This window comes from Pygocentrus nattereri, chromosome 14, assembly GCF_015220715.1.
Source record: "Pygocentrus nattereri isolate fPygNat1 chromosome 14, fPygNat1.pri, whole genome shotgun sequence".
Taxonomy (NCBI): domain Eukaryota; kingdom Metazoa; phylum Chordata; class Actinopteri; order Characiformes; family Serrasalmidae; genus Pygocentrus; species Pygocentrus nattereri.
Window position 1 is genome coordinate 25,145,682 of NC_051224.1, and position 26,821 is coordinate 25,172,502.

The following is a 26,821-nucleotide window of genomic DNA, read 5'->3' on the forward strand; positions in this document are numbered from 1 at the left end:
ATTTCCAGTCATAACGGCTATTAAGTGCAAAATATTCATGGAATGACAACAGAATCTTAGAAGCTGGTTGATGATTTCCTGAAGTAATCAAATACATTCAGTGGTGTTGAGGTCTGGTCTTTGGGGTGGTCAGTCCGTTGTTCAGCTACTTTGTTTGATGTGTCCGTCTCCTTTTCTCAGTGAGGTTCTTTTTGAACAGCTACACATCCTTTCAGATGTTTTCAGATCTGAAGCTGCTTGATTTTCTTAAGCTTTCAGTGCTGTTTATCTGATGAGGGCAGTTTTGGGGTCTCCCAGGTCTTCCAGGTGGTTGTTAGGAATCACATTTTCTCTGTGAAAAATGAATAACCTAATGCTTAAAGGCTGTTTGGGGGTCTGACCTATGCACGGCGCTGCACTCTCACTAGAGTGACTGCATTGTCATATTTACAGAAATGTCAGTCCAACGACAAATACCTACTGTAGAACTACAGCTACATCCAGTCTGAAACACACAAAAAAAATATTTATGGCCGTCATAAACATTAAGCAAATATTTTACATAAAACTTATTTATAAACATAAAAATATACTTTACTTTTTTATATTCATTAGAAGCAACCCAATTTGGATAAATCCAAAACTAACTTAACTGAATTGTATAAGACCTATTCGATTTTTCCACTAAATCTTATTAGGAGGCTGTGCGCAAATGCAATAGTAACAGGAAACACATCATCAACTCTACTCTAGACCAGAGCCGGTTTACAAGAAGCCACTTCCTATTTCCCCCATTATATGAAAAACAGAACGGCTAAACAGCAGAGGGCACCCGCAAGTGAGTCCTTATTGAATGGAAGTAAATGGAGCTCAAAGGCTAAAAACGAAAAGTTAAAATAGTTTCTAATCTTTTACCCAGAAAGTTTCTTTAATTTTCGAAAGCAGAAGGATGTATTTCACTAAAAAAACAAAGAAATCTTACCGACATGTTTCCTTTTTTCTACAGCAAATGGGTTTCGGGCAGCAGGAAGCGGGCTTTACTAGTAATGAGCTGATTGATTGGCGAGCGGAGCAGCTCATTGGCTGTTTGCGCTCACTGACGTCAGGGACCTACATGAGGCTCCGTTTTAAACTCCTATAGCTCGAATTTTTAAAAGCTCTGAAAGTATAACAGCAGGGCTGAAATGTTTTATGCTGTTCAGGAGATTACTGTATTCTGTTACATTAAAAATGTTGAAGCATTTATAAGCTATGATTTTGCTCCCTATCAACCCATTCGCTTTGAACTCACTCGGGAGCGCACTCTAGCGTCTGAGAAACCCGGAAGACATTGCAGAGTAGGAATTCTCCTCTCTACAAGTTCTCTGTTCACTGCACACCAGTGAACTAGCTAGCTAGCATCCTTGCTAGGTCTGCTGCCATGGCAACGGGTACAAATGGTAGATTAAATAAACAGTGGCAGTGATTTATTGTGAAGTGCAGTAAATAAAAATGTATTCCATTAATATTCAAATCAACAGTTCCTGGTTTTTGTAACTGTAGGTGACCTCAACATATTAGCACGGCATGAATTGCCTGATAGCGTTAGCTTGCTAACTTGCATGATGGTTAGCATGAGAGCTGCACCTCAATAGGAATGTTGTGCCCATAAACATTTGCCTTAATTAGTAGCTCAGCTGGGGGTGAACAGGAATTCTAAAGCAGGGAATTTGATCACAGCTGAAATCTATAAAGTTCTGTTTATTTCTTTCATATTAGACTTTAAAGATTACATGCGTCGTGTAATGTGACTCAGGAAATATTGTTCAATACAGTCTGGACTACAATAAATGTTTGAATTTAACATATTTTATCATTTAATACATTTACACAGTCTACGTAATTGTGCTGTGAATACAGAAGGTACTATTAACTCTTTAGAAATCCATAAATGTCATGTAAAAGAATTGCATAAATCCTGCAAGCGCTTCTAATTTAAACCTTATTTAATTCATTCTGGTTTACTGAACATGATGGAGAAACATACATTATAATACCATTTTACATTGGATGTATGTATTTAAATTATATGGAAATTGATGTAATTAAAATACATGTTTTAACTTTTGGGTTTTGTTTATTTTTTGATTACACACACAAACTCCAGACAATCATACAAATATTTTTGGCAGGACGTTTCACCAATAAAACTCCCACTTTTGATTTCTTTTTACACCAGCTGCCTTTTACATCATGAGAAAATTTTAAACCATTCAATTATCTTTAATTACGTTAACAGATGGTTCTTCCTTCATTAGTAAAGTTACCATGTTAGAGGTGTGAGGTTTTCTTACTACTTATTTAAGACTTACTACTGATGTTTTGACCTATTTCAGATAGTTAACCTGAAGCTCTGTCTGCTCCCGCCTTCACACCTCTATTTACGGTCCAGTTTGCTGGCCATCAGTTTTTTAATGTCAATAGGTCCGGCAGCGGCGGCTGCTTTGGCCCTCTCCTCCTCTTCCTGTTGCCAGATGATGATGGGATTGATCCCTGGTTTGCGGTTCTGAGCGTTCTGCTCCAGCTGAGAAGGACTGTGGAGAAACGAGTGAAGGCTTTATTCACACTTTATGCATCTATATATACAAAAGTACTGGGCTACCCCTCCTAATTATTGAGTCCAGGTGTTTCAGCCATACCCATTGCTAACAGCTAGATAAAGTTATGTACATAGCCTTGCCATCTCCATAGACAAACGCTGGCACTGATGAGCTCAGTGACTTTAAACTCACTGTCATAGGATGCCGCCTCTGCTACAACTCAGTTTGTGAAATTTGTGCCCTGCTAGATCTGCCCCAGACAACTGTAAGTGCTGTTATTGTTAAATGGAAGCATCTAGAAGCAACATCAGCTCAGCTACAAAGCGGTAGACATCGCAAACTCACAGAGTATAAAACACGCTGTCACTGGACTCTGAAGCAGTAGAAACGTATTCTGTGGAGTGATGAGTCACACTGCTCTATCTGTCAGTCTGATGGACGAGTCTGGGTATGGAGAACGTTACCTGCCTGACGGCACTTAGCCAGTTGTAAATTTTGGTGGAGGAGGGATGCTATGGGGGTGTTTTTTAGGGGTTGGTCTAGAACCCTTCATTCCAGTGAAGAGAAATCTTAATGACTCAGCACCAAGACATTTTGGATAATTGTATGCTTCCATAGTCTTCAAAGTGGGGGGCAATTATTTATTATCACCAGCCCTAATTCTTCAGTGACATGAAGCTGAAGTCAGAAATTTGCCAGCTTCTTGTTTGAATTTTCCGAATCCACCTTAAATGGCCTCAGCATACTAGCAATTGTTTATGCTTATTATGAAGAAAAGGGACCATAATACTTTGAAACAACATTAAACTAAGATAAAATAATATAGTAATTTTTTAACAAAGAAAATCCTCACAGTTGTGGGTTTCTTTGGTCTCTTGTGCCGCATCTTGCCAGTCTTTCTGTTTTTCTCATAATACTCTGTTTGGATTCTCTGAAAAACCTCTGAAGGTCATGTAGCCCCACCACTCTCTCTAAAGAATCGGGACACCCTACCCCTAGATGTGAACACGCAAAACAGAGGGGTGGGGCTGAGTGATAGGGGCGAGGGGTGAAATGGGACTGGGAACGTAGTGTCAAAATTTCATAACGATGTTCCAGAATGACTTAGAATGAAAACTTGTTGCATTAACTTACATTGAAAGTCAAGAATGTGTTTTGCTTCTCCTGTAAAATTAGTGTTTTGGAGATATGAGGTTTTGTTCGGCAACAGCAACGATATTTATAACTTCATCTGAAACAACACACTTCAACTATGCTTTACTGTATTCATGTTTATTCGTATTTATTACATTATGTGATGTTTTACTGCCAAAACACACACAAAGCCCAGATAAACTGCTTATATATATATCGCTGTTGTCAGAAGAAAAATCTCCATTTTTGTTGTTTTTCAGTTTTTGACATAATTCGAAAATGCCTGTTGCTCTTTGCACTGTGTGTAAATTTCATGATGAATGGATCAAAAGAAACAGACCAAAATACCTTCTGGTTCCATTGTCTTTTCCTTCCCCTGTAAAGTTACTATTTTGGAGATACAAGGTTTTGTTCAGACATCAGCTATATATATATATATCCATCCATCCATCCATCCATTTTCTAAGCCGCTTCCCCGTCAGGGTCGCGGGATATATATATATATATATATATATATATATATATATACATATATATATATATATATATATATATATATATATATATATATATATATATATATATATATATATATACACCTCTCCATGGATCACCACCTTATCGTGGTGGAGAGGTTTGTGTGCTTGAAGGACCCTAGGAGCTATGTTGTCTGGAGCAAAAGCTCCTGGTAGGGTCTCCCATGGCAAACTGGTCCTAGGTGACAGGCCATACAAAGTGTGATCCATAACCACCCCTATGAGGACAGCAAAGCAGGACTTGTGTACCCTGCCCGGATCAGGGTTACCGTGCGCGAGGTTGAGAGATACCGGCTAGATATAGTCGGGCTCAACTCAACACACAGCTTGGGCTCTGGGTCCAATCTCCTTGAGAGGGGCTGGACTTTTTTCTTTTCTGGAGTTGCCCATGGTGAGAGGTGGCGGGCAGGTGTGGGCTTTCTCATAGCCCCTCGACTCGGCGCCTGTATGTTGGGGTTTTCCCTGGTGGACGAGAGGGTAGCTTCCCTACGCCTTCGGGTTAGGGAACGGGTCCTGACTGTTGTCTGTGCTTTTGCACCGAACAGCAGTTCAGAATACCCAGCCTTCATAGAGTCCTTGGAAGGGGTGCTTGAAAGTGCTCCTCCTGGAGACTCGATTGTCCTACTGGGGGACTTCAACGCTCACGTGGGCAATGACAGTAAGACCTGGAGGGGTGTGATTGGGAGGAATGGCCTCTGATCTGAACCCGAGTGGTGTTCAGTTTTTGGACTTCTGTGCAAACCACAGTTTGTCCATAACGAGCACCGTGCTTGAACACAAGGATGTCCATAAGTGCACATGGCACCAGGACACCCTAGGCCGCAGTTCAATGATTGACTTTGTTGTCGTGTCAGCGGACTTGCGGCCATGTGTACTGGACACTCGGGTAAAGAGAGGAGCTGAGCTGTCAACTGATCACCACCTGGTGGTGAGTTGGATCAGGTGGTGGGGGAAGATGCCAGTCAGACCAGGCAAACCCAAACGTATAGTGAGGGTTTGCTGGGAACGTCTGGCAGAAGAACCTGTCAGATTGATCTTCAACTCACACTTCCGTCAGAACTTTGACCAGATATCGGGGGAGGTGGGGGACATTGACTCAGAATGGGTCATGTTCCGCTCCTCCATTGTTCCTCAAGGCTCTGGATGTTGTGGGGCTGCCTTTTCAACATTGCGTGGACATCGGGGGTGGTGCCACTGGATTGGCAGACTGGGTGGTGGTGCCTCTTTTTAAAAAGGGGGACCGGAGGGTGTGTTCCAACTACAGGGGAATCACACTCCTCAGCCTCCCTGGTAAGGTCTATGCAAGGGTACTGGAGAAGAGAGTCCGGCTTATAGTCGAACCTCGGATTCAGGAGGAGCAGTGCGGGTTCCGCACTGGTCGTGGAACACTGGACCAACTCTTTACCCTCTCCAGGATTCTGGAGGGTTCATGGGAGTTTGCCCAACCAGTCCACATGTGCTTTGTGGATTTGGAGAAGGCATTCGACTGTGTTCCCCGGGGTATTCTGTGGGAGGTGCTTCAGGAGTACGGGGTACATGGCTCTTTGCTACGAGCCATTCAGGCCCTGTACAAACAAAGCAGGAGTTTGGTTCGCATGGCCGGCAGTAAGTCAGACTTTTTCCCAGTGAGAGTTGGACTCCATCAGGGCTGCCCTTTGTCACCGATTCTATTCATAATTTTTATGGATAGAATTTCTAGGCGCAGTCAGGGGATGAAGGGTGTCCGGTTTGGTGACCTCAGGGTCACATCTCTGCTGTTTGCAGATGATGTGGTCCTATTGGGGACATCAGGCCGTGAACTTCAGCTTTCACTGGATCGGTTTGCAGCCGAGTGTGAAGCGGCCGGGATGAGGATCAGTACCTCCAAATCCGAGGCCATGGTTCTCACGCGGGAAAGGGTGGAGAGCCCTCTCTGGGTCGGGGATGAGCTCTTGCCTCAAGTGGAGGAGTTTAAGTATCGCGGGGTCTTGTTCACGAGTGATGGTACAAGGGAGCGGGAGATTGACAGGCGGATTGGTGCTGGGTCAGCAGTGATGCGGGCTCTTTACCGGTCTGTTGTGGTAAAGAAAGAGCTGAGCCATAAGGCAAGGCTCTCGATTTACTGGTCGATCTACGTTCCCACCCTCACCTATGGTCATGAGCTTTGGGTAATGACCGAAAGAACGAGATCGCGAATACAAGCGGCCGAAATGAGTTTCCTCCGCAGGGTGGCTGGACTCTCCCTTAGAGATAGGGTGAGAAGTTCGGTCATCCGGGAGGGACTCGGAGTAGAGCCGCTGCTTCTTCACGTCGAGAGGAGCCAGTTGAGGTGGTTCGGGCATCTTGTTAGGATGCCTCCTGGACGCCTCCCTTGGGAGGTGTCACAGGCAAGTCCACCGGGGAGGAGACCCCGGGGAAGACCCAGGACACGCTGGCGTGACTATATCGCCCAGCTGGCCTGGGAGCGCCTTGGAATCCCTCCCAGGGAGCTAGTGGAAGTGGCTGGGGAAAGGGAGGTCTGGGCTTCATTGCTCAGGATGCTGCCCCCGCGACCCGAACCCCGGAGAAGCGGAAGATGATGGCTGGATGGATGTATATATATATATATACACACACACACACACACACATATATATATACATATATATATATATATATATAAATAAATACATATATATATATATATATATATATATATATATATATATATATATATATATATATAAAACTGTATGTAGTGAAGGTGGACATGGAGATGGTTGGTGTGAAAGTAGAGGAGGCAATGGATAAGGCAATGGAGAGGCAGATGATCCGCTGTGGCGACCCCTAAAGGGAGCAGCTGAAAGAAGAAGATATATATATAAAACTGTGTATTAAAACATGCTTACGTGAAGTTATGCGGAGCAGGTGAAAGGGCCTTTTTCTGAATGTCCTTATAAACTGGAGACTTCAGATATCGGTAGAAAGTGTCCTGCAAAAACCATGCGGATTAAGACAGTGTTAAACATCATCATTTTCCCCTTTTCTGATTTTTAAATCACAGTGTCCACACGGACAAACCTTTTTCATCAACATGAAGATGTGAGTCTGTGCAGCGTCCAGGACATAGCGGTGAGGATGCTCCAAACCCTTCACCGTCAGACCCATTGTCCGGCCGTCGATGTTGATCCAGCGTGGAGCTCCGGGGGCCAGAAAGGTCCTGCACATGTTCAGTCAGTTATTTTAATAAAATATCATAATGAAGGTGTAAGGTCACTCAAAGCAAAAGGATTTTAGTCTGAACTCTAAATCACTTAAAAGTCCCAGAAGTGTTTCAGCTCTGACTTTTAACCAATTCCGTACGATATGATCCATTTAAAATGTAATACATAACTCAAGCTGTGTTGTTACGCCTGTTTAAAACAACTAATGAAACGCTCACTTGAAAATAGTCTGCGCTTTCTCAGAGATGGACGATGCTGTCCCCCACTTCATCTCCTCAGCAGCTTCCCAGAAGGCCAAGTTCTCACCTGCAAGAACAAAATACAAATCAAATCAAATCAGTCCAACTTCCACCTTGCAAAATGACCATCCTCTGTAGAAAGAGGTTATAGGTTGTTATACAGAACATACTTTGTTCTATTTATTATTTGGATGGTGGGTCATTCTCAGCACTGCAATGACACTGATGTGGTGGTGTTGTGTAAGTGTGTGTTGTGCTGGTGTGAATGGATCAGACACAGCAGTTCTGCTAGTGTCCACTCACTGTCCACTCTATTAGACACTTCTACCTTGTCAGTCCACCTTGTAGATGTAAAGTCAGAGACGATAGCTCATCTGCTGCTGCACAGTTTGTGTTGGTCATTCTCTAGTCCTTCATCAGTGGTCACAGGACGCTGCCCACAGGACGCTGTTGGCCGGATGTTTTTGATTCTCAATCCAGCAGTGACATTTACGTGTTTAAAAACTCCAGCAGCACTGCTGTGTCTGATCCACTCAGACCAGTGCAACACAAACTAACACACAACCACCACGTCAGTGTTACTGCAGTGCTGAGAATGATCTACCACCCAAATAGTACCTGCACTGTGAGGGTCCATGGGGGTCCTGAGAACTGAAGAACAGGATAAAAGGGGGCTAACAAAGTATCAGATAAACAGATGGACTACAGTCTGTAACTGTAGAACTACAGAGTGCACCTATATAGTAAGTGGAGCTGATAAAATGGACAATGAGCATAGAAACAAGGATGTGGTCATAACTTGACCACTACATAATACAATATTTCTATAAGATGTCTATAATAAACATCCACACACCGCTGAACTCTTTCTTCAGGAACACTTTGAAGTCAGTTCGTCCTCGTGGGTCATTCAGTAGTTCGAAGAAGCTGAAGGACCAGCGCTCCACTCTCATCTTTGTGGGAATTTCAACACTGTGGAAAAACACAAGCACAAAAACATGATCACCTACCATCTAAAACACAGGCTTTTTATTCAATTTATTTATATCTGTATGTTATTTTTCCTGTTTAATTTATTGTGCAGTTTTGACTTCTCATTCATGGTGTTATTGTTCTTTTTATTTAATTAGGTTCATATTTCAGTTGATTCTATCATGCAGCACTTTGGCCGACACTAAACATCTACTGAATGTGCTGTATATATAAAGGTAGCTTGATTTGATTTGATTATATGAAGCCACATCACCTTCGGAGGTCCACGCAGCCACAGCAATTACGCTATTGGTAGTGCATTGGTAGTGCATTGGTAGTGCACTGGTAGTGTATTGGTAGTGTATTGGTTGTGTATTGGTAGTCCACCATGAACAGACTTTAAAAATGTCCTTAATTTTGAAAAATTGGTGGAGTTCCCCTTTAAGCCCATGTGGTATAATCTCACTTCCTCATGTTGAGGTCCCAGTAGGAGCTGTCGTCAGTCTGCCAGGGGTTGCTGGGTAGGCATGGGGCGAGGAAGGGGTCATGGTCTTTATATGTTGTCATGTGCTTCAAGATCCTGAAAAAAACCCGCAACAAACAGATCAGCTTTTCAGTGATTTACTATGGGAAAATCTACAGTATGTACAGTAATGTGCAAACGTTTAAGCCAACAAACAACACATACAATACAATACAGTAAAATAAGTAGGTAAGTGATTTAGTGATAGTGCTTTCATGTATGTCAGAGTGTGTGTTTAACCATTTCCTGCCCTAGAACCTCAGTATTATGTATAGTTATCATCCAATATCAGCTTCATCTTATCAATACTTCATTATATTAAGTCTGGTAATGGAACTGAACAAAGCCATGCAATGGCTGAAGTGCAGCCAGTCAGAAACCAAACTATTTATAACTTCTAACCTTCACATTCATAACTTCACTAAAACAACACATTCTGACTCCTGACTACTGTATTTATGTTTATTTGTATTCATTCTAATGTTAAATAGTGTTTTTACTGACAACCAATAGGGCTTTATTAAACAGGCTATTTTTGTTACTGTGCCTTTAAAACTGATATGCACTATATTGCCAAAAGTATTCGCTCGTCTGCCTCCACACACATATGAACTTGAGTGGCATCCCATTCTTAATCTATAGGGTTTAATATGATGCCGGCCCACCCTTTGCAGCTATAACAGCTTCAACTCTGGGAAGGCTTTCCACAAGGTTTAGGAGTGTGTTTATGGGAATTTTTGACCTTTCTTCCAGAAGCGCATTTGTGGGGTCACACACTGACATTGGACGAGAAGGCCTGGCTCGCAGTCTCTGTTCTAATTCATCCCAAAGCTGTTATATCGGGTTGAGGTCTGGACTCTGTGCAGGCCAGTCAAGTTCTTCCCCACCAAACTCGCTCATCCATGTCTTTATGAACCTTGCTTTGTGCACTGGTGCACAGTCATCTTGGAACAGGAAGGGGCCATTGCCAAACTGTTCCACTGACCCCACTCTGTCATTTTACGTGGCCTACCACTTTGGGGCTGAGTTGCTGTCGTTCCCAATCACTTCCACTTTGTTATAATCCCACTGACAGTTGACTGTGGAATATTTTATTAGTGAGGAAATTTCACGACTGGACTTGTTGAACAGGTGGTGTCCGATCACGGTACCATGCTGGAATTCACTGAGCTCCTGAGAGCGACCCATTCTTTCACTAATGTTTGTAGAAGCAGTCTGCAGGTCTAGGTGCTTGGTTTTATACACCTGTGGCCATGGAAGTGCTTGGAACACCTGAATTCAATGATTTGGATGGGTGACTGAATCCTTTTGGAAATATAATGTATATGTAAATGAGCTCTGTTCCAACTGGCTGTCCTGTATTGTGACTCATTTAAAAAGGACTCATAACTGACACACTCCTTATAACTTCATTGTTAGTAGGCGGCGCTAAACTCCAGTAGACTGAATAGGCAGCTATATGCAAATTTGTTGTTTTTTGTGACATCACAGAAACAATCAATATAAAATCGGTTGTTTTTGCAGCGTAATTTACATATATGGATTATGGAAGTGAACTGAACATTTTGAAACTTTGTTTTTCCATGATATGGGCCCTTTAAAGAGGCACCAATTTACAGTCCATATATGGAAACTAAGCTGCAAAAACACCCCATTTTGTAGTCATTGCTTTTGTGCTCTCACCAAAAGTTTTACAAAACGATCTCACGAGCAGTTTAGCTCCACCCATTCACACTGAAGTTGTAAGGAGTGGAGTGCTTTTTAAATGAAGCTTGACACAAGGAAACCAATCTGAATAGAGGTCATTTACATATCTTAAAAGTGCAGTAACATAAGCAGCTTTTTTCATTCTAAAGGATAAAGAGAGTGTTTACTGCACATAAAACCACACAAACATGATAAGAGAAAAAATAAAATGCAAGAAAAATGTATGATATGGACCCTTTAATGGTAAATGATACAGTATGCATGAGTTTAAACTTTGTTTTGTTATTGGACTTACGCTCCGAGGGACACTGTGGATTTGACCTTTGACCTCATGATGGCTTGCTGTGTGAAGATGATCTAAAAGGGAAGATCAGAGTTAAAATGATTAATGAGGACAGAAATAACCCAAACTAGTTTAACACTATTTAAAGAGATTTTACTCACAATTCTTCTGTAGTAGTCAAACGTTTTATTCTAAAAAAAAGGACAGAACGTAAGCACTTTATTATTTCTGAGAAAAAAAGAGAGCAGCTATTTACAGACTATTTACACATGACACAAACACAAACATCCAACACATTCAAGGGTTCTATGACTAAATGTACAGCAAGGCAGACTTAAATGCACAGTTCTTAAACTGACATATAAACTGATGGAAAATGTGTGGAGAAATACTATCTCTCTGAAATTCATAAACATAAACCCCTCCTTTTGTAGCCCCACCCACTGGCCACTTTATCAGAATCTCCTCCCTTGTAGCTCCACCCACAGGCCACTTAACCAGAAACTACCCTACTGGTGGATGGTCCACTCTCAACATAGCAGCGACACTAATGTGTTAAAGACCAGCACCGCTGTGTCTAATACACACCCTATCATGTCAGTGGCACTGTTGTGCTGAGAACTGACCAACACCCCAATAATATCTGGACAACAGCAGTCTTGTGGTCAGAATGGTCAGTGATAAATGAAACAGAGGGGCTGGTAAACTTTCAGGATACAGATGGACTACAGTATGAAACCTTCATAGTAGAGCTTAGAAGGTATGTGTTTCTAACAAAGTGGCCAGTGAGTGGAAGTACAAGTTGTCCGTTTCTAATAAAGTGGCCAGTGAGTGGAAGTACAAGGTGGCCGTTTCTAATAAAGTAGCCAGTTAGAGGAAGTACAATGTGGGGGTTTCTAATAAAGTGGCCAGTAAGAGGAAGTACAAGGTGAGTGTTTCTAATAAAGTGGCCAGCAAGTGGAGGTACAAAGGTGGGTGTTTCTAAGAAAGTGGCCCGTGAGTGAAAGTACAATGTCGGTGATTCTAATAAAGTGGCCAGTCAGTGGAACCACAAGGTAGGTGTTTTTAAAAACTGCTAAGATGAGAAGAACTGTGGTTTTAAGCTGTGATCTGTATCAGCGGTAACTCTGCAGTCTATCAGTCTCTATCAGTCAGAGATTAGAGGGGAAAACTTTATTTTCTTGAGTATGTAAGCAGACATCTTCTTGAAAAGCCATGCAGGCTAAAGAGAAAAATGAAAAATGCCTGGAAAAAACAGAGAGAGAGAAAGCAGTTTATGCAACTAGTCCACACGCACACACACACACACACACACACACACACACCAAAAAATCAGTCCACCTCACGAGTGATCCATGCACTCACAGTCAACAACAGTGATCATTGTTCTCGGTACTGAGGCAAGCGAGTTCTGTCTGGATCTACGGTTTGTTTGAATGCTAATCTCTGTGTTCTATTCAGGCCGAGACAACAGCAAAAACACAGACTGAACCCACAAACTCTTCAGCACTTTTATATAATTATTTTATATAAGTAATATATGCCATCCACATATGAATACTGAATGAATATTTTCTATCAGATATATCACTGTTGTTGGAAGAAAACAAACTTTACTTTTAATGTAAGTCATTGAAACCATTTGAAAGTCATTTTAGGTTGTTTCTTTTACTCCATTCATCACGGAATTAAAAGGTAATGTAAAGGGCAACCGGCATTTTCATATCATGTCAAAAACTGAAAAACGTCCTTGTTTCTACACTCATTGTCCATTTTATCAGCTCCACTTACTATAGAGGTGCACTTTGTAGTTCTACAGGTAACTAGAGGATGACCAACACAAACTGTGTAGCTGCAGATGAGCTATCATCAGCTTTACATCTACAAGGTGGACCAACAATGCAGGTGCATCTAATAGAATGAACAGTGAGTGGACGAAGGACTAGAGGATGACCAATACAAACTGTGAGGCAGTAGATGAACTGTCGTCTCTGACTTTACATCTACAAGGTGGACTGACAAGGTAGCAGTGTCTAATAGAGTGGACAGTGAGTGGACAGAGTGTTTAAAACCTCCAGCAGAACTGCTGTGTCTGACCCACTCAGACCAGTGCAACACAAACTAGCACACCACCACCATGTCAGTGTTACTGCAGTGCTGAGAATGATCAACCCACCCAAATAGTACTTGCTATGTGGGGGTGCAGGGGGGGTCCTGAGCACGGAAGAACAGGGTAAAAGGGGGCTAACAAAGTATATACAGAACCAAATGGACTACAGTCTGTAACTGTAGAACTACAAAGTGCACCTATACAGTAAGTGGAGCTGATAAAATGGACAAAGAGAGTAAAAACAAGGAGGTGGTCAGAATGTTATGTCTGATCGGTGTATATATATATAGAAGATGAGCAGCTTTGAAAAAATGCCCTGGGTTGCTTTATTTATCCTCCTAACACCAACATAAACACAAGTGCAGTGTAGGAGTTTGGCCCCAGCACTAATGAATTAGCAGAGTATTTTGTTTGCCAGTAGAGAGAGGCCATGTGCTGCTCATGCTAATCCATGCTAGCATTAGTGAGGGCGGGGTTGGCGAACTCCTGGGCCGATCAGCGGTCAGGAATCCTCTTAATCAGACTAAGCAGATAGAAAGAGACTGTCCAAGGCCTTCTCAGTGCTGAGAGAGCTACACGGCTGAGCTAACTAATCTGAGCTAACGCTATTAGCCTGTGGAGTTTGAGGTGGTCCGATCCATTTTGGTCTCCAGTTCTTATCAGAAGTACAAAAATAGTCAAGTTGGATCCTGTTAAAACGCTTTAGTTGAGATATAACGCAACAGCACGACTGCATTGATCACCAGTATTTAATCAGACATAGTGAGGATACATTAGCAGACCAATCTAATGATCAGGTGGATTCTAACATTAATCTGCTGCTGTTTGCTGTCCTGCTTGACAAAACACGCACACCATGTGCTCCCTCACCTTTCACCTCTTCTGCATTGGGGTCAATGAGACGATCCACTCCATAGTCCATAGCACTATGAGTTCTAGGCTGAGGAGTTGACAAAAGGTCAAATCAGCATGGGTCAGTTTTTCCTCAGCAATGTAACATAACCTAAAACTGCAATATAAAACCTGTACAGGACTGGATACTTCATGGAATAATATAAAATAATATTAATTTGCAGTACTGCTATTGTGAAATTACAATTAATAGTACTTAATCATATGCAAAAGTTAGAACACCACAGACTCAAAGTATGTTTTGTTGATATTCTAAGTGAAAATAAATTAAACACAACCTCTACAGATGGTTTCTGTCTGCAAACCTTCATGCACAATTTATTTTAGATTTTTAGCTGTATTTCTCTCCTTTTGGTGGATATTTACCTGTATTATTCTTCTATTTGTGGATTTTTAGCTGTATTGCTGTCCTATAGGTGGATTTCTAGTTGTATTGTTCTTCTATTGGTGGAGATTTAGCTGTATTGTTCTTCTATTGGTGGATTTTTAGCTGTATTATTCTTCTATTGGTGGATTTTTAGCCATATTGTTCTTCTATTTGTGGATTTTTTACTGTATTGTTCTTCTATTAGTGGATATTTAGCCATATTGTTCTTCCATTGGTGGATTTTTAACTGTATTGCTCTTCTATTGGTGGATTTTTAGCTAGCAAGCAAGCAAGCAAACAACCTATATAAATAAACTTTGCATGCTTACTTGATTTTTAGCTGTATTGTTCTTCTATTGGTAGATTTTTAGCCGTATTGTTCTTCTATTGGTGACTTTTTAGCTGTATTGGTCTTCTATTGGTTGATTTTTAGCTGTATTGTTCTTCTATTGGTGGATTTTTAGCAGTAATGTTCTTGTATTGGTGGATTTTTAGCAGTAATGTTCTTGTATTGGTGGATTTTTAGCCATGCTTTTCTTCTAATGGTTGATTTCTAGTTTTGTTGCATATTGTTCTTCTATTGGTGGATTTGGTGGATTTTTCACTGTATTGTTCTTCTATTGGTGGATTTTTTGGTTCTATTGGTGGATATAGCTCTCCTTTTGGTTGATTTTTAGCTGTATTGCCCTACTTTTGGTTGATTTTTAGCTGTATTGTTCTTCTATTGGTAAATATTTAGCTGTATTGTTTTTCTATTGATGGATTACTATTCATATTGTTCTTCTAGTGATGTATTTTTAGCTGTATTATTCTTCTATTGGTGGATTTTTAGCTGTATTTTTCTTCTGTTGGTAGATTTCTAGTCGTATTGTTCTTCTTTTGGTGGATTTTTAGCTGAACTACTGTCCTATTGGTGGATTTTTAACTGTATTGTTCTTCTACTGGTGGATTTTTAACTGTATTGCTCTCTTATTGGTAGATTTTTAGCTGTGCTCTTTTTCTACTGGTGGATGTCTAGCTATCCATAACAAATAGGTATATTTCAGTGTTTGCTCACTGGAGGCCGATGCACTATCCAGTACGCTCTCTCTTGACAATCAAACACAACCCGATCTGCTTTATTCCTCTCCTTGCCCGCCCTGCGACACACAACACAGCAGAAATATAAAAAATGGACAAAAACGTGCTGACAGAATTCAACATGAATGGTACTGTTTTTAGCTAAGCTAATGTGCTGTAGTCCATGTTTATAGATAACAATGAGTCAATGTCAGAAAGCACAATTCTATTAGTCAAGTCAGCTTTATTGTCAATACTACAATATGTACATGACATACAGTGTACTATTATAGATACTGAACAACTCCACGTGGTCCAGTGTAAAACTAAAGAAGTGTAAAACTAAAGAGGCTAAACTTCAAACCTGTCTGATCAATGATATTTGGAGAAAGGGGAAAATGGCAAACTATAGTATTAAGGTTGCTCTGGAGCTTCAAAAGATGTTGGAGGTCTGGGATTATTCTTAATCTATAGGTCTTGGTGCAATAAATGTTTTTTATAATAATAACTTATGTCTACAACAATGTATTTATTCATAAATGGGCCAAAATCAAGCTACATTTAGGGTTCAATAATTATAGAAGCAAAGCTTTATTTTATTTTATCATGATCACAGTGGAGACTGACCTGTACTGCTCTTTGGCCTGCATCACGATAAAGTCCCATTTATGGTTGAGCCATTTGTGAAGGTTCTTGTAGTACTCCTGTTTAAGACATTTAAACTGGTATTATGTTGTTGTTATCACAAAACATGAAGGTACAAACAGTGATGTGAGTGGTAAGGGCACATGGTGTTTAGGCATAAGCAAACCCCCTAATGTCTTCATTGGACCCCTTATCTCTAGAGGGGCAATATGGCAAAAATACAATATTGTGATACTTTAAGTCATTTTTCATGATACTTGTCACAATATTTATTTTTTCAGACATCTGATCAGTTGTTTGTGATTTTTATTCATTTTTTGTCACTAAATCCAGTTAAACAGGACTAAGTTTGCTCTCTTTATAATGAAACATGCAGTTGTTCAGTGCTGACGAGATATACACCGTGTTCAGAAAAGCATGTTGTATCATATTGTGACATAATTTATTACGATAATTATATATATTGTCATACTGCCCAGCACTACTTATAATCACTGATTATGGAATCTTACACCTAGCACTCATCGGTAGCTTCGAACACATAATCATACTTCAAAAATCCTTTAATTATTAGCATACTTGGTTGAGACACAGCAATGAACAAACAAGCAAATTACGTCATTTTTAAGGGGGGGAGGTTATGTTGATACATAACCCCATAAGATCATAGTTATGTTGATACAACACCATTTCCAAAAAAGTTGGAACAACAAAAGGCTGGTAAAATTGTGCAATGCTAAAAAAACATCTGGTAGTTAAAAAGAGCATCTCAAAGAGGCTGAGTCTTTCAGAAGTAAAGATAAGGAGGGGTTCACCACTCTGTGAAAGACTGCATAATCAAATAGTGAAACAATTCAAGGAAAACATTTCTCAACATAAAATAGCAAAGAACTTTTGCTTTTCATCGTCTACAGTACATAATAACATTAAAAGATTAAGAGAATCTGGAGAAATCCCTGTATGTAAGGGAAAAGGCTGAAAACCAGTATTGGCTGGCTGTGATCTTTGGGCCCTCAGGCAGCACTGCATTAAAAACTGTCATGATTCTGTAGTGGAAATCACTGCATGGGCTCAGAAACACTTTTGAAAACCACTGTCTATGAAAACAGTTCATCGCTATATCCACAAATGCAAGTTAAAACTCTAAAAAGGCAAAGAAGAGACCAAATATAAACAGGATCCAGAAACGCTGCCACCTTCTCTGGGCCTGAGCTCATTTAAAATGGACTGAGGGGAAGTGGAAAAGTGTCCTCTGGTCTGACGAATCAACATTTGAAATTCTTTTTGGAAATCATGGACACTGAGTCCTCCGGACTAAAGACCACTCAGCCTTTTATCAGTGCACAGTTCAAAAGCCAGTTTTCATGATGGTATAGGCAGGCATTAGTGCACATGGTGTGGGTGGCTGGTACATCTGTGAAGTCACAATTAATGCTGAACGATATAAACATGTTTTGGCATCCAGACAAAGCATATGCTGCCATCCAGACAACGTCTTGTTTCAGGGAAGGCCTTAAGTATTTCAGCAAGACAATGTCAAACCACACTCTGCACCCATTAGAGCAGCATTGCTCTGTATTAAAAGTGTCTGTGTGCTAAACTGCCTGCAGTTCAGACCTGTCACCCACTGAAAACATTTGCCACATTATGAAATGAACAATGCAACAAAAGAGATCCCGAACTGTTGAGCAGCTAAAATCTTACATCAACGAAGGACAGGAACTTCCACTTTCAAAACTACAGCAGTGTCTCCTCAGTTCCCAAATGCTTACAGAGTTTTGTTAAAGGAAGACATGATAAAACACAATGGTAAACATGCCCCCATCCCAACTTTTTTGGAACATGTTGTTGGCATCAAATTCAAAATGAGTATATATTTTTCAAAAAGCAATACAATTTCTCATTTTCAACATTTGGTTTGTTGTCTTTGTAGTATTTTCCTTTAAAATTATGGCTTACATGATTTGCATATCATTGCATTTTATTTTTGCATACATTTTGCACAGCATCGCAACTTTTTTGGAAATGGGGTTGTAGTATTGAGTAATATAATATAATACATGAGTAATATGAATATGAGTTGATAAGTAGAAGCAACAGCACCTGCTCATACACATCCAGCGTGCCCTTCTTCCGAATGTTTCTCTTTGCCAGGTAAATTGCTTAAGTGAGAAAAAAGAGTGGCTTAATTAGAAATAGAAATGGTCCAAAATTGTACATAAAATAATAAAATGTATTAACATGCCAAAATTTGAACAGTGGTGCATAAAGAATTTATCTTGAAATTAGCTCACGTTTACACAGACAAGGTAGTGAATTATAAAATTTTAAATAACTGTAAAATTACAATAAAATAAAAATGCAAGTGCACCTTGTGAAGATTTACAGTATCTACCAATGTGTAATGAAGTATCTCAATTTCTTATGACTGAATGGCTGTCATGCCATGACATTTTGCATGACATGCAAAGATTTTTGCTGATTGAATACATTTTGTTTCTAGATAAAGACCGAAGTGTTTACCTGCTCACTCTACTCAACAATCTGATGGACAATGTCAGTTTACATGCATAACTACAAGTAATCCAAAACAAAACGTTGAACATTTTAAACTTTCTGACATGACGCACATGCACAGAACAGACTTAAACTTTCTGATAGGGAATGTAATCAGATACAGGCATTTACACAGATATTATTCTTCTATTTACCAGATTATTTACAGGATTGCTCACCTTGTTTAGTCGGATATAAATTGTATCCGAATGGAATGTACATATGAATGTACTCCACTACGATTGAGCTATTGCTCAGATTATTAATGGCTTATCAGGCTGCATGTAAGCATAGCTAATGATGAAGAAAGCAACATTACCGTAATCAGTGTTGTCAGCCTTCCATTTCTGAACAGGCCAGAAGTAAGGAGTCTGTCATAGACAAAAAGATGTAAGATTACTGCACAGTGTAACATTAAATTATTTTTTTAAAATCTTTCCTAAAGTTGTATAAAGAAAGAGCAATAAACACATAGTTACCTGAAAGCGGTACAGACTTACATCCGGTTTGAGGATGAGCTTTTTGTGGTCCTGCAGTGGGTAGATGAACCCATACGCCACCAGCATGGTGCCTATAGTTTGAGCCTCTAGCAAAGGCAATTAAAAAGACTTTGATGAGTACAAAGCAAAAAACTGCAGCATTTCAATATCACAGATTATTCTGGCCAGAAACGATGAGGTTACCTTGAGCATCCACCTTCATATGATTGGCAATCCAGGCGAGAATGTCCTGACCTGCACAACACAGATTCTTGCAGAGTTTTCAGTTGATTAGACTCTCTTAACTTGGCCATTTTATCAGAAACACCTACTACTATGTATAATTTTTTTATCATATAATGTAATATTATGCATTATATTATTGTGAAATCTATAAAAGAGTGCACAATAATGGAAACAACTCGAGATCAGAAATTCTGGCCACATAAGAGTTCTTTTCACACTTTACACACGGTAGTTTATCTGTTGCTGCACAATGCATCTACCCTTTGATTGCCCTCTTTGGAACCATCTTGAAGTGATATGAATCATATCTTTAATGAAAAAAGTATTTTGTTAGACTAGGTGAGAATTTCTCTGGAAAACATTTTCTTTGTGATGTACCTCAGGGTTCTGTACTATGCCCACTATCATTTTCATTGCACATGATACCATTAGATTTTTGAAGAGCAGGAAGTCAGTTGTCATAGCTACATTATTACATTATGTAATTAGATATTATGCATTATATACACATGAAATCAAGCCCGTACCTCCATCACTTTGTCTGGTTGGAGACAGTAAACAGTGTGACTAATAGATATACTGGAGGAATCTATAAAGCACTAACATCACCATGAAAACCATCCTCTTGAGCTGGAAACTGAAAAAATTCCATTAACATTACACACTGGAAAAACTCGTTACTGGATCACATATCAATGGAAAAACTGTATGTATCTCTCAAAAACCAAACCTCACAGTTTTGGACACCATCCAAACCATCCATAGTATAACCTACCAGGATTATACTTCATCCTAAGAACCATAAAATGCATACCATTGCTTTGTTTTGTATATATATATATATATATATATATATATGTGTATACACTAAAAAAAAAAAGCAAAACACATTGGAACACCTACACATTACATCCATGGGAGCTTTTATGAATCCCATTCTAAATCCATAGGCATTAATATGGAGTTGGTCTCCTTTTGCAGCTCTAACAGCTTCCACTCTTTTGGGAAGCTTTCTACAAGATTTTGGAGAGTATCTATGGGAATGTTTGCCCATTCATCCAGAAGGACATTTGTGAGGTCAGACACTGATGCTGGACGAGAGGGCCTGGCTCACAATCTCCATTCTAGTTCATCCTAAAGGTGTTTCATGGGGCTGAGGTCAGGACATTGTGAGGGCCAGTGAAGTTCTACTCCAAACTCACCCAGCCATGACTTTATGGAGCTGCTTTGTGCGTTGGGGCTCAGCCATGCTGGAACAGAAAAGGTTCTTCTCCAAACTGTTTCCACAAAGTTGGAAGCATACAATTATCCAAAATGTCTTGGTGCTGAAGCATTAAGATTTCCCTTCACTGGAACTAAGGGCTCTAGACAACACCTAAAAAACAGCCCCATATTATTATCCCTCCTCCACCAAACTTTACAGCTGGCAGTTCTCCTGGCATTCGCCAAACCCAGACCCGTCCATTACACTGACAGATAGAGAAGCTGATTCGTCACTCCACAGAATACGTTTCCAGTGGTGGCTGGATGCTTGGCATTGTTCTTGGTGATGTAAATCTTGCATGCAGCTGCATGGACATGGATACCTTGCCATGAAGCTCCCGGTGCAGTTTTTGTGCTGATGTTGATACCAGAGGAGGTGAGATCTCTGCAGTTACTGAGTACAGCAGAGCGTTGGTGACTTTTATGCTCTATGCTCTGCAGCACTCCTCAGTAACTGTATCTGGGAGAATAGAAATTTCACTAAACTGACTTGCTGCAATGGCGGCATCCTATTACAGCACCACGCTCAAATTCAGCGAGCTGCTTAAAACGACTCATTCTTTCACTAATGTGTGTGAAGCTTCTTGGGAACAGAGAATAGTGGAACACTGATATTAAACTGGAACAGTAATATTAAACATGTCTTGAAGAAACTGAAGAAAGTACTATGTTAGATTAGGCGAGCATTTCTCTGGAAAACATGATTTTCTTCATGGTATATCTCAGGGTTCTGTACTAGACCCATTTTTCTTTCATTGTACATACCACCATTAAGTCTTATATCTAAGAGCATGAAGACAATTGTCATAGTTACATGTTATTACGTAATGTAATTAGACATTATGCATTATTTAAGTATGAAATCAAAACAGGGCATGCAAAAAATGGTGGAAACACTGCATAAAATACAATCATTGGCCATTTTATCAGAAACACCTACCATATAGACGCACTTTGTAGGTGTACAGTTATAGACTATAGCTCATCTGTCATTAGCCCCCCCTCCACAAATTTCAGTGGAAAGGGACCACCACAAGACCACCACTGACCAGATATTATTTGGGTGGTGGTCCGTTTTCAGCACAGTAGTGATACTGACATGATAGTGTGTGTGGTGCTAGTGTAAGTGTATCAGGTTAGCTTCATCTTTTTATTCTGCAGTGATAAAACTCCTCTTATTGCTATGAAGTCATACAACAGCGAGGAGGGAGCTGACTCTGCGGGTCTCCAGCACACGAGGCTCATACATGCTCCCTCATTAGGATTAAAGGGCAACTTTGAAGAACAAATCAGCACACAGACCTCATCCAATTGAAAGCTGCTGTATATAGCCAGTGCAGGCAGATTAGCATCAATGGCTGCAGACAGCCTGTCTCTGTTCAGAGCACCAGCACAGAACATTTACCTAGAATGTCGGCTTTCATTACAGCACATACTGTATGTGCAGACTGAGGAATAAACAGATACTAAAGATGTGAAGATAATTATATTGTACTTATAAATTCCACAGTAGATATAATGATTCCATACAGTAGATAATAATGATTCTATAATATAAGAGTCAGTTTTATACAGTCGTGTGCAAAAGTCTGAGCACCCTGGCCAAAATTCTGTTTTTTTGTTGATTTTTAAAGTAAAATAAGTGAACATAGTCTCTATAGAGACACGCTTCTGCAAATGTTAATACACAATTAATGTTTATTTGCTTAATTTGACATATTGGAAAAAATAAAACATAAAATGTGTCCTGTGCAAAAATTATGGCACATTTTATATTTTACATTTTATTTTTTGTTAAACTTAGCAAATAATATAATATGTAAATGTGTTGGTGTTTGTGACATCACAGAGACAATGGCCCTATCCCATTTCTAATTTTTACCCCTGTCCCTTGTTTTCCAGTGTCTCCTTGCCCTTTAGAATTGAGTTATAAGGGGTAGTGGTTGAAATCTTCCCTCTGAAATGGGGCCCTCAAATAAAGAGCATTACTTCATTAACAACTATTAGCACTGCTCTGTAGGCGACCCTGCCAGTCTGCAGTGACAGCAGAGGAGGGGAAAGTTCAGTTCCTCACTGCTGGGCATCTTATGCCTTCAAAGAGGGGGCAATTATTTATTATCACCCACCCCTAATTCTTCAGTGATATGAAGCTGAAGTCAGACATTTACCAGATTATCGTTAGAATTTTCCTGTTCCACCTTAAATGAAGCAGCAGTTACATTCTGGCACCTCAGGGGCCAGAACTTCTGAACTATTTAAGGTGGAGTGTGAAATTTAGCTAGATAGCTACTGAGACTTTAGCATAGTATTAGCGATTGTTATGAAGGAAACGACTATAATACACTTAAAACGACATTAAACTAATATAATAGAATGATGGTTATTGCAATTTTAACAGAGTAGATTCTCACATTTGTGGGTTTCTTTAGTCTCTTGTGCTCCATCTTACCGGTTTTTCTGATTTTCCTCATATCACTCTGTTTGGAGTCTCTGAAAAACCTCCATTTGGAGGGTCATGTAGCCCTAACACTTCACCCTCCCCCTCTATCTCAACAAGAATCGGGGCACCCTACCCCCTAGACGTGAATGCACAAAACAGCGGGGTAGGGACGAGTGGTGGGGCAAGGGGTGAAACAGGACTGGGCCAATGAATTTTAAAATGGGCTGATAAGTGACCACATATATGTACTCTGTTTACCCATGATACGGCCGCTTTAAATGCACAAATACAGTCAGAAGTTACTTTGCTGAATCAAGACTCAGTATTTTGAATCCGGATATCATGTCAGTGTGAAATGAAGACATTCTAACGACAGAGGTTTATTTCATTTCAACTCACCAGTGACGACATGAGGAATGGAGGTAATGTTCAGCTTCTGTTCAGACGATTTCACCCCAGATTTGGAGTCCTGCATCTCCAACACCATGGCCTCCACCTGAGACAGAGTGGTACAAACAAGGATATCACACATTTGGATCAATGGGTTCAAAGTCAGAGCTGAAATATATTTGTGACTTTTAACTGATCTTAGACTTTAGACTAAAATCCTGTTGCTCTGAGTAACTCTAAACCTTAATTATGATTATTTTATTTAAATTAATGATTGAATATTGTTTTTTGTCACTGCCAATACAATCATAACTCTACCAAGCTTTACCAAATATTTTAGGGACTGTTTCAGTGACAATTGTAGCTCATTTTGAGCTCAAAAACTCAGATCATGACCAGCAAACACAGCTTTGAACAGCTGTTCACACAGAAAATCATCATATTCTTCATTAAAACACTTTAAAGTGCTGAGCTGCAGAAAATATCACGATTATTAATGTTCCACACTGACTTTCACACTTTGGGACACATTTACTTCAAAACAAGGGGATGTAACAGATCACCATGTGGCCATGAGGGACAGGGATGCAGCCTCTCATCCTGCTCTAAAATGCAGGGGCATGGCTAAAATATAGCCCCGCCTTCTAATTAACATTAAATTACTTGAAACTATTATACTATATTTATACTATATTATACTATATTATTTTGCAACTATAGTGTTACAGAAAGATATATATGAATATATTTCATACACAAGTTCAGTGCCAGTGACGGAGGGGCAGCCCAAAATCACAATTTTAAAGGTGGACACAGACATTTTAAGAGCTTTTGTGATCATTTAAATGCTAATTTCAATCGTTTTAAAGTTAAAGTACAGATCCCTTCATTTCACCCTTCACACACAACAGCTACTTTGTTGCTTTTGAAAAGGTAATGGGAGAAAAACTGAGCTCTGTTCATGGACAGTGTCACCTCTGATCTTAGACAGGTCAACGTAAGGCCTGCAAAAGTGGCCATGTGCCAAACCAATTGGCTTTAAAGTGAAAAAGGATTAGCATTAGCGGTCTTTCCTGCACTCACGGCTCCAGGCACTCACAGTACACAGAACAATACACAGAAAACAATAAGCAAAAAACAGACTTTTTTATTTTAGAAAAATAATTTTGGATTATATACATTAAGATTTAGTTCTTCAGTGAGTGTATACTCTTAGAAATTATGCTTCTTCAAGGGTTCTTTACTAAAGGAAATGGGTCTATATACAGCCATGAACACATTCAAAGAACCCATTGCACGATTAACAGGGTTCTTTGCATTGTGAAAGGGTTCCTCAGACTGATGGAGAATGTGCTGCAGATGGTTCTATGTAGAATCTCTTTGAAAATGGTTCTATATAGCACCAAAAAAAGGACTCTGCTACAATGTCTCTTGTCATCTGCTGCTGTATGTATATATAACCTTTTCATCAACTCATCAGATATGAACAAACAGATGGAACCAGGAACCAGATGTCCACCTCTAAAATCTCCCTCACAGAAAGTTACTACATGAAATGGTTATGAATTCACTGCCTGATGATTGAGACGCTGTTTTATGATAGTTTTGAGAAGATTTTGGCCTTAAACTCTTAAACTGGTGGAGGGATACATAACATGAAGGGCGCTGTGAGACAAAATAGTCCCCAAAGAAAACTTATTATTCCACATTTTCCACTATTTTCCATCATCAACATTCCATATAAACTCAGAAGACTTGTGTAGGTTCTCTGGTTGTTCTGGATAGTAAATAAAATGTTTATATTTGTGTTGTAGTAACGGCGACCCCTGGTTCCCATCACCACCACTGTAAAGACATCTGAACCATTTGTTTGCTGGAATTGTAAAAAATCAATTGAATGTCCTTTTGAAACGAATGAATTATTAAGAATTGAAAGCTGCTGTATATAGCCAGTGCAGGCAGATTAGCATCAGTGGCTGCAAACAGCCTGTCTCTGTACAGAGCACCAGCACTATATAATCATATATAATATCAGAGTCAGTTTTATACAGTCGTGTTCAAAAGTCTGGAAAAAAAAATCCATCTTTTTGTTGATTTTCTAACCGAAAAATAAGTCAATATATCCATGCATCCATGCACAAGTGTGGCTTATGCAAAAGTTATGGTTGCAGGAATTGTGAAAAATAGATGGAATATACATTTGAAATGAATGAATTCATCAAGAAATATCTTACTTGCAGTAAGACACTGATAAACTCTACAGTCTATACCCTAATAAAGTGGAACACAGGCTGACCCACCTTCGCCAAACAGGCCATTCTCGGGCGGTAATGTTGTCCATGATCTCGGATGAATTTTATCGTCATCTTTGTAGTTATTACTTCCTAAAGGTGCAGCGAGTTCAGTCTGCGCTCTACAGCTTCTCCCCCGTTAGAGAAGTCACTCTCTACAGAAACAGACACTGACCGAGGACAGATTTGTCCACCAATCAGAGCGCAAGGAGGCGCTGCAGTACCATCGGTGGCCAGCAGGCGCCGCCAAAGCGAATTTTGACTGCTCCATCACTTCTGCCCTAATCCACACACATAAAAAGGATGGTCCTCCAAGGGTTCTTTAGTAAAACAAAATGGTTCTATATAGCACCAAAAGGGTTCTTCTATTGTTACAAGATTAACATTGTAAACAATACAAAAAATCTTAAATCATACACAGCACTCTCTGTCAATCTGAAGAACCATTTCATGATGCCAAGAACCCTTTAATCATGCACGTGTTCTTTAAGTGTTCATGGCTCCATGTAGAACCACAAAAAGATCTGAAAATGCTCATACATTGTATAAAGGGTATTCCACCAATTTTACAAAAAATCTTCCATAATTATGTGGTCAAGATGCAAACAGAGTGGCGTGAAACGCTTTGATCTAGAGATACTTACAGAGTCAGATTTGCTTACAGTGGTGGTGAATGGAACCAGATGTCCACCTCTAAAAGCTCCCTCACAGAAAGTTACTACATGGCTATGAACTCACTGCCCGATGTCTGAGACACGGTTTAATGATGGTTTTGAGAGGATTTTGGTCTTAAACTCCATTTATGGTGGAGGGATACATAATATAGAACTGTTTTTCTTTTTCTTACCAAAGAACCACTGAAGAACCATCATTTTTAGGCGTGTACTCAAAGGGGACGTCCACCAATTATTCACAGTTTTGGTTTTAAT

General features: G+C 39.9%; 1 protein-coding gene across 1 annotated transcript; it reads right to left on the reverse strand.

The window, feature by feature from the left end:
* Positions 1-1,522: 1,522 nt before the first annotated feature.
* Positions 1,523-26,044, reverse strand: rgs9a (regulator of G protein signaling 9a). The gene is made up of 17 exons (XM_017715491.2): positions 25,902-26,044; positions 23,611-23,707; positions 19,467-19,517; positions 19,263-19,369; positions 19,103-19,154; positions 18,331-18,389; positions 16,210-16,286; positions 15,581-15,662; positions 14,122-14,184; positions 11,296-11,325; positions 11,147-11,208; positions 9,088-9,201; positions 8,506-8,621; positions 7,629-7,716; positions 7,268-7,406; positions 7,096-7,178; positions 1,523-2,552 (listed from the first exon to the last, which is right to left on the reverse strand). The coding sequence occupies exons 1-17, from the start codon at positions 25,965-25,967 to the stop codon at positions 2,396-2,398; spliced, it is 1,443 nt and encodes a 480-aa protein (XP_017570980.1). The 5' UTR covers positions 25,968-26,044; the 3' UTR covers positions 1,523-2,395.
* Positions 26,045-26,821: the final 777 nt, after the last annotated feature.

What these genes read in the sequence shown, in the direction of transcription:
- rgs9a (XM_017715491.2), bottom strand. Translation starts at nt 25,967, where the DNA reads ATGACGATAAAATTCATCCGAGATCATGGACAACATTACCGCCCGAGA. An exon ending in GGATAGTGCATCGGCCTCCA is followed by an intron (nt 14,185 to 15,580) that starts GTGAGCAAACAC and finishes TCAACTCCTCAG; the next exon opens with CCTAGAACTCATAGTGCTAT. An exon ending in TTGACTACTACAGAAGAATT is followed by an intron (nt 11,209 to 11,295) that starts GTGAGTAAAATC and finishes CTTCCCTTTTAG; the next exon opens with ATCATCTTCACACAGCAAGC.